The sequence below is a fragment of the Glycine max genome, chromosome 20 (genome assembly GCF_000004515.6).
Source record: "Glycine max cultivar Williams 82 chromosome 20, Glycine_max_v4.0, whole genome shotgun sequence".
In the NCBI taxonomy this organism is placed as follows: Eukaryota; Viridiplantae; Streptophyta; class Magnoliopsida; order Fabales; family Fabaceae; genus Glycine; species Glycine max.
In genome coordinates, this window is record NC_038256.2 from 5016683 (window position 1) to 5026179 (window position 9497).

Sequence of the window (9497 nt, forward strand, 5' to 3'; positions counted from 1 at the left end):
ACTGGAATAATACATCAAACTACAACTCCCTATACACCACAACAGAATGGTTTAGCCGAAAGGAAGAATAGAACCTTGAAAGAAATGGTGAATTCCATGTTATCCTATTCGGGTTTAAGTGAAGGATTTTGGGGTGAGGCTATGTTGACAGCCTGTTACTTGTTGAACCGAATTCCTAACAAAAGGAATAAGGTTACCCCATATGAACTTTGGCTAAGGCATATAGTCAAGTGTATAATGGGAAGTCTAGACACTTGGGTGTTAGACACAACATGGTTCGGGAGTTAATCATGCATGGTGTGATATCAGTGGAGTTTGTGAGAACTCAGCATAATTTAGCCAATCATTTAACCAAAGGGTTAAGTAGAGATCTCGTGAAAAGGTCGGCTGTGGGATTAGGATTAAAGTCCATCTGAAATCTCTTATGTTAAGATACCCAATTCCCATCTAACATGACATTAGGTGCTGAATTCAATGTGGAAAGCTTAACATGTAGAGATTGGAACACATCATCGAAAGTATCCCAAAAGGAATGTGTTCGGTTCTGTAAGTTAAGGAGGTTGAAGTATAACTTCTCAATGGTTCTTTTGAAAAATTGCATTTGCAGGTGCAAGAAAGAAAAGGACTACCTATATAAGCATGAAGTTTAGCCGCTTCAAGAAGTTGTGACTTGGCTTTGATATGCTTATGAAGGATAGGGACACAGGCTAGTAAACTAGTGTCGAGCAAGAGTAATGTTATAAACTATTGTGCAGATTATCTTCATATATTCATTATGAATAGAAAGGATTCAATCCTTAGTGACACCCTAATATTCGAATATTTGAAACGTGTAATTTGCTAAGATGCAATTCAATCGTCACGATATTTCATCTATGCAGTAGTTTGTTGTATGTTATGACTTTGGTGATTTGATCGGTAATTACACTAAAATGGGGGAGGTTTGTTGGACATTTTAGTGTAATTGATCTTTTTATTATGTTAAAATATGAGTGCACACTTGTTTTAATGTAATAACGATATGTTCGGTTTAGGCAAAATTTTGGAAGTTACATGGAAGTTACTAAAACTTCCATCAACGACAGTTTTTAAAAGGAAAAAAACTTCCATCAACTGACAAAAACCACCTGTTCTTTGATCATAAATAATCATTCTGGTTCAGAAAGCAAAACGGGTAACAAAACATACAAGACCAAAACAAAACTCTTGAATTATAATCTTCTGATTTTATCCGATTGAACAATTTTGGTTGAACCCCGAAATTTGATTCAATCTGAAAGTGTTATACACGACTTCAGATTTATCCAGTATTATCTCGATTTTCAAATTAACCAACAATATCTACATTATTGAACAATTAGAACATATTTGTATTGGTCTAATATTTTTTTCCCTACATCCATCTTGGATTTATAGCCCCCAAAATTACGTATATTGGATTTAGTTGCCTTTTTTCGCCCTTAGTTACTATCAACCAATCACCATAGAGACCATTATGGCCTTTATTGACGTGGCTAACATGAACCAAATTAAAAGTTGCATGTTGTCATGTATCTTTCATATTTAATCTCCCTCACTGCTACTATTTGGAGGTCTTTGACAATGCCACTTAATCATTCTTCTTCTTAGGGAATTCTTAGTAATATGACCATAGAGACTGCAACATTTATAGGTTAAATGGAGACCTTCGTACTTTACATCGAGCAAATGATTACATGAAGCCAAACTCACCCCACCATTAGTTGACTGAAGTTGACCTCCTCACATAGTATACTCTTGACCCAACCATGGTTATGAATTCCACTTTAACAAGTGCCTACCAATTACTACAAAATCAGGCTCTTAGAGGCCACTTCCATCATAGTATACTCTATCCCTAGACACGTAATTTTATGCACACCAACATGCTATTGATCATCACATCATAGGGGACAAAGTCTACACCCAAAAGTCAAACTATATGGTAACAATCAAAGATTATTCATGGTACATTTCCAACCATTATCTATTTATCCTTTGCAAAGTCAAACTTTACCATATAAAGCCATGGTGATGTCGACAACACCCACCCCTTCAAAGTGTTTCCAAATGGACTTCAATCGATCTCATAACGAGCAAATTAATTTTCCCACCAAAAGCTTAATAATTACAACATTCTTTCAAAATAATTCTTACAAATTGCTTCCATCGAAGTCACATTTCTGTTTCAACCTATCTCCATGCTCCAACTCAATATTGAACAACTTTCTCCCTGTAAGATCCACTTGTTTCCCCATTTAAGGAGTGAATTTTGTTTTCCTGTCAACTTATCACAAAAGGAAATATTTAGTTGATTATTATTATCACCACCATCAAAAGCTTAGAGAATGAATTTTTTTTAATGAAGACTATGGCAGATAAACATCAAAGGTAAATCCTAACATCCCAACAATGTTGATACTCCAAGACTAAACAACTAATATATAAATTAACACTTCATTATATATTAGCATCCCAACAATGATATACTTTGAGTGTATTTTTTAAAAAATATAATTATAACTTGTTAACCTATTCTTTCTAAAAAAATAAATTGGTGTATGTGTGTGTGGTATAAGGTAATTTTTGCAAAATTCTAACACAATCATTGTTAAATAACATGTTAATTGTCACAAAGCAATTTAAATATATTTTTTAATAAATCATTATTGAAATCTTAATGACCCCAGTATTAGTGACAAATTATTTCCAACAAAAATTTGGTTACACATACTTTCCTGTAAAAAAAATACAATATAAATAATTTTTAAAATAGTTTAAATATAATTTTAATTTTAATTTATAAGACTAAATTTAAATTCACAGTATATGAGAAGATATTTAAATTGTGAGAAAATAGTCATACTAAATTAATTTGGTCTTTTCTTTTATCGTGGATGTCATGCATGTTTCTAAGATGAAAACATGGTGACATTTTATAGGCATTTGGCAATGAAACCTAGTTACTGAGAGTCTCCAAAATTGAATAAGCTCCCACTTTGAGAAGGGAAATTAATGGCCCAAGGTCCTCAACCTATGACTTTCAATGCGATGGAGTTGAAATAAAAACTATTTCTTATTTTTATTCCCTCCTTTAAAGCAGATCTTAAGGAAGAATAATAAACAAAGGAACAACAAAAAGATGTATCATGCATGTGCTTCATAAAAACCCAAATATATATATCTGCGATTGAAAGATGATGAAAGCAAAAGAAAAGTGAGGCTTATGTTTTAATCCATGCACTAGTTCCTTTCAACTTTCTCTATTGAAGAAATAGCTAGAGTTAGTTGAACATTTTTGTATCTTAGAAATTTTACATTAATTATATATTAAATGAATGAGTGACATTTACACGTGAAGCAACAAAATTTTGTAATAATTTCAAATCATTTAATGCTATATGATATAACATTTTATACATTTAATTTTTTAAATATATAAAATAAAAACATCAAATCGGGTTTTTTTATTTAGTTAATTTTTTCAAGATTTTGCACAAGCAATACAAATAATAAGTAAATTATAATTTAATGGTTGAATGAGTATATATTTACATAAAGTTTTAAATAGTCTAAAATCTTCATGACAGTGAAAGTTGAAATAACTTTTATAAAATTAAATAAATTTTAGTTGAAGATTTTTATCATTTTACATATATATAAACATAAAATATGCATAATAATATATTTTCTTTTATTTAATTAAAAAAATTAGAAAAAAGAAAAAAAAATTACTATTGAAAAGAAAAATTGAAATTTTTTAATACTTTTCTTTCAATTCAAATGTCATATTTGTTTCCCCTCTCATTTTCTCTCCACCATCCCAAAAGACCATTGAACATAATTAAGCAGGACAAGACATGCATGGGTACAAGTTTACATGCCAGAGAACATATCCAACATAAATCTTAAACATTTCATATTTAGTCTGACTACCAAATTTGATAAGTATTTCCAATTTCGAAAATATTGTCAAGGCCACCATAGATATCATCATCATCGTCGTCAACAACTTTGTTTTCTTGATTAACATTGACGGGTGCGGCTGGTGCGGCTTCTTGAATTGCTTGGTTTGATGCCCCCTCCCCAACAATATTGTTCATCGGCATGAATTGATGTAATTGATTTGCTTGATTTGGTGCCTCTTCCTCAACATTGTTCAAAAGGTTGTTGGCAGCTTCTGCTTTCCCCTTATGGCTAAGTTCCTTCGTCAAGTAAGCTAAATATGCATCTGGTTCATGTGACATTCCTGTGTTTGACGAGGACTTAGATTCTTCTAGATTTTCTTGATCCTTTCGAGCCGACACATACTAGTTCCTCACATAAAATTGTTCACATCAGACAAGTATAAAGAAAAGTATAAAGATCAAAAACATCAAAATAAGGAAAAGTATAAAGATCAAACTATATAAATTCTCCGTGAGTCAATTTTTCTCTAATTATACCTTAAAAGATAGTACATGCAGTGTTAGTAGAAAATTTCATGAGCACATTGTGTAACCTTTCTTCCCCCACCCCTCCAATATTTGGTTAATAATAAATGTTCACCAAATTATGTATAAAGGAAGCAAAACTAACCAGATTTTTCAACTCGTCCTTGTAAAGGGTTATGAAATCTCCTGTTTGAAGTTTATAATGGTTAACAAAATCCCCTGTAAGATTGGATCGAAAAACAATTGTTTATGATGCCAAAATCAAAAAACTGCAATTGTAGTACTACAGTTGACAACACACAAGAAATTGAATTTTACCTGTATTATCAAGAATATACATTCTGCTTTTGTTATTAGTCCAGTACCTGTGCAATAACACCTTATACTTACTATATCTTGAAAAAAAAACCCAATAAAGAAACATGTATAAATTACATAGAATTCCTTTACTTGTATTTGATGCTCCATTCAATCTCAGAATATACATCCTTTAGTACAATATTGATTCCTTCCTTCTTCCACAGTGTCGGAAGCTTATCCTCAGCCTCTCTCTATTTAACATATATGTATTATTAACTTGGATATGGGCAAAATATATCACTTTTTGACAAGCAAAAGGTAATAATTGAAGGTATTGAACATTAAAACTGATTTCGATTTGTCATACAATCAAAGAATAATTATATTTAATATCTTAAATTTTTTTAAAAATATTTAATAATTATAGTAAAAGAATTAATAAAAAGATGTTATAGAAAGAATTTAAAATTATTCATGTTGAAAACTGAAAAATACAATTTCAACAATGGTTTGTCTTTCTGCAAATTATAGGCACAAATATGTTTATGACTGAAAAGATAACCATTGTTGCTTTACTTTTCCTTCTATTTTTGTGCTAAAATAGATATGTTAGGAAAAAAAATAATTATTGGGCTGCCTGGATCACAAATCAAGTTTCACTGATCAAGATGAGCCATTAATAGGGCATCTTTACTTCAATGTTTCATCTTTTCTTGGAAGGTATATAAAGAGAAAGATAACCAAACATGTAATTGAAGAAAATAAGAAAACCTTACCTTTGGGAGCACAATGCGGCCTAGGACGCCAACATCACTATTATTCAACTTCTTTGTCAAAATTTCTTCTAGCTTCTGCAATTAGACAATGGGAATTGTTAAAAAAATAATAATTAAAAGACTCAAAAGAAAAAAATCCTACATATAGGCATGTTTAATTCCCTTCAAACATTTTTGTTCTAAAATTTTTTTTCTGAAATAATTAGTCCTTACTCAATAATTATTTTTCACACAAAATTGATCAAGTTTAAAAAATTATTTCCAAAATAAAACAATTAAGATATCTTTTCATCCTCTTCATTTATTTTCTTAAAACATTATTAATTTCTTAAGCGACAAACTGTGAATGAAAATTTTAGAAAACATTGAAATCAATGAACATACAAGGCCTTAATGCAGAAAGGAAAGCATATTTTAAGAGAACCAATCACCTTCCCGTTTGGGGTGTTAAAAAACTTGGTTGCATTGTGTTGTTTGACTGTGATCCTCACATTTGACCCTCCATTAGGAACAAATTGTTCTCTTGTTGTCCTTTCTAGAACTGAATTAGGAGCGACAAGAGTAGAATTTTTACTCCTTTGTCTTACTTGTCTCCATCTCTCCCTTGTAGCTTTGGTCATGCATGCCCTCGAACCTTGAAGTTCCGAATTTGGCATTCCATAGGGTTGATTAGAAAAGCTAACTTGTCCTGTTGGAAAGGGATACAAAGGAATGAAATAAGGTTGTTCTGGAAAGTTAAGTTTTACACTAGTATTGTAAGGGAAATTTTGAGGATATGTGCTTGGTTGTACAAGGCTTGTTTGGTTTGATGAAGATGAGCCATTGCCACCAGTAGTGGTGATTGATGGGTTGGGGTTTTTTTTTAAAAATGGCACAAAAAAGTTTTCCATTTTGGTGAGAAATTAACAGGCTTCAAGGTTTTTGTTTTGAGTGTTGAGTGAATTGAGAGAGTGTGTGTGTGTATGAGGCTCTTATAAGAAGTTGTTTAGGTGCAGTGGTAGTGCCAATTAAGCAAACAAAAATATAAAAAAAAAAGTATGACAAAAATAAATGCAAGGATTGTGAACGAGAATAAAGAAAAGGAAGGAAAAGGAAACAAGAGAGAGGAAGGAAGATGTTGAAGTGGGTAACAAGTGGAGGGAACGTTGTGACATTGGAATACTCATCTGAGTTGTAATCAAATGCACTGAACAAAAACACATAAATTGCAAGTTCAAAATATAAAAAAAAATTGAGAGTGTTGAGATGGATGAAGCAGAAAAAACAAGAGAAGATGAAATGTCATTGCAGTGAAAGTGAGCGTTATGGTATCATAAAGTTGAGACTTGCTGACTTATAAATGGTATGCAAGATGGACATTGTCTTCATGTGTTGCATAAAGCCAAAGAAAGGTGTGTGCCCCATGTGTTTGTAAGATGCCTAGAGGAACATGAATTGCAGTTACGAAGAGAGGATAATAATATAGGAAGTGACTATGGGAAGATAGAGGTGTGAAAATGGCTGGGGTTTTGGTTTGGCCATGGTTTTGGCTTCATGTGTGGGGTTGAGAGTTTCATAAGCAATCAATGAAAATATCACATAGGTATTTATTAATTAGTATATGATAATATACATGAATATGTCTGATTAAAATCGTCTTTATGCATGCGTGTGTGACTTATTAAAATCTAAAAGATAATATTACAGTCAATTGGTATATACACATAAATGTGACTTATTAATTAGTGTATAATAATATATAATATTATTATTGAATTGAATATGTTTTTAATTATCATTTATATATGTTAATAAATATAAAAAAATAATAAATAATTGAATTGAATAAATACAAATATTATAGAATATATAATAATATACGTGAATGTGATTGAAGAAAAAAATAAGTGTTTAGATAAATTTTTCCATAAATACTTAAAAAAAAATAAGAAAAAAATTGATTAAGCCTATTCATAAACTAAAGCATACACATAACTGATTAAAAAATTAGCATATACATAAATTAATTAAATTTATAAAAGCTCTCTCCTATTAACTTATTTAATTTATGCATAAGCAAAGTTGATCTTTTGGAGAAATTTATTTATTTTTGTTCTTTTTTTCTTTTCCTATACATGCTTATGAAAAAGTTTATCAAAAAATACCAATAAATGTAACATAAATGATAAATTTTATAAAGGAGAATAAATTGATTTTGTTAGAAATGAATGGAGAATTTAAACATTTTTGGAAATCAGAATTTTATATTAAAAGAGAAATCAACGTTTCTTTTATTTTTATACAAAACAAAAGTAAATGAGTCATGCGTTCTTATTTTTATATATAATAGCATTTATTGATTGTCTTGTTCACATATGTTATTAAATTGTAATTAATATTTTCAATATTTGTATTAAAACAAATGGAAAATTAAAAGAGTTAATTTAAGTATCATGAAAATATGTATAATCATAGAGTAGTTAAATATATTGTAGAGTACCAATTGGGTTTAGCTTAGTTAGTTGAGCAGAAGTGTGTAAGTGTTACAAATTTTATTATATCGTGTTACAGATAAAATAAATATATTCTAGAGTTAGTTTCGTAAGGTTACACTACAAGAATTTTAAAAATTAGCTAAAAAAAATTAGTAGTTATTTTGTAGTTAATCTCCAATAAAAAGAGTTAACTATAAATTAACTACAAAATTGCTACAATATTTTTGGTAGCATGAGATAGATAGTTAATTAACTAAGAAAAATAATCCTAGTTAATTTGCAGCTAATGAAAATGTTAAGGTTAGTTCTAGTTGATACCATGTTTAACCACATAGGAATGAAAATGTCGAGTAATCCTAGTTAATTTGCAACTATGAGTGGATTGAAGTTAAGGTTAGTCCCAGTTGATACCATGTATGCAAATGAAAATGTTATTAAACCTGTTAATACAAACATTCAATTTTTTTTTTCCGTATCATGTAGAGTCATGTTCAAAGAGGAGGCTATGAGTGTGGATATTATGTGATGCATTGGATGTGGAACATAATCGGCGCGGAGTTGAAGACTGATTGGAGTTTGGTAAATTTTCTATTCCCATAACATTGATAGCAAATGCTCATATTTTATTTCTTTTTAACTGGAAATGATAAATTGTTTGTTTGTCACAATGTGTAGTGGTTCGATGATGCCACGCCACTAGAGACAAAGACGATGACAACATTACGTAAAAAATGGGCAAAATATTTTTTTAAGCTTAGAAACTCCCAATGTACAAAGTAGTAATTAGATGAGATGCGGACATCCACTTTGTGTTGTTCATGTATTTGTTTTAAGTTTTATATACACTTTTGCTGCTCTAATGATTAATATTTGGCAATCAACTGATAAATCATTTCAAACTAGTGAATCTTACCTTTTGCCTCCACTTCTGTTTCATTTTTTATTTTAGCCAGTATTCTCAAAGTTTCACATATTTGCTTAGTGGTGGAGAATATGGTGAATTTGAATATTTATACCTTTTAAGTTAGTATTGATATTGTTTTTAGAGTGTGAATGTGATGATGAGTACCGAATTAGGGGCATTATGGTCAACAAAAGCTTGGAAGAAAACAAGCAGCTGTATGGTTAGGACATTGTGTTGTTTAAGTGTGAAGAGTCAAGAGTGAAGAGTGAAGTAACAAAGCAAAAAGAGTGGAGGGAGAGTCGTGGGAATCAAGGTTTGTTTCTCACCAGCTTGAGTTGTTTAGGTTTGTGCAAAGAACAAAACTTTGGTCACTTTTCCATTTCCTTTTAACCTTTCAATCTTCTTTTTACTTTCAATTATATTTTTATGTAAGATTCTGGTATATATATTATACGAAAAGAGAAATATACCAGCAAGTTCATACCACCAAGTATGAATGACATCATTCCAAATTAAAATGGATTTTTATTTTTACTTGTTTTTTTTACTTTAACTTGTTTGTATAGCTAGTTCACAAGTTCCAGATTAGCCT

The 9497-nt window shown here is 30.4% G+C and overlaps 1 protein-coding gene across 1 annotated transcript; it reads right to left on the minus strand.

Moving 5' to 3' along the window:
- Positions 1-3950: 3950 nt before the first annotated feature.
- On the minus strand, positions 3951-6417 carry LOC102662409 (B3 domain-containing transcription factor LEC2). Its single transcript, XM_006605502.4, has 6 exons — positions 5959-6417; positions 5528-5602; positions 4902-5002; positions 4770-4816; positions 4597-4670; positions 3951-4328 (listed from the first exon to the last, which is right to left on the minus strand). The coding sequence occupies exons 1-6, from the start codon at positions 6415-6417 to the stop codon at positions 3951-3953; spliced, it is 1134 nt and encodes a 377-aa protein (XP_006605565.1).
- Positions 6418-9497: the final 3080 nt, after the last annotated feature.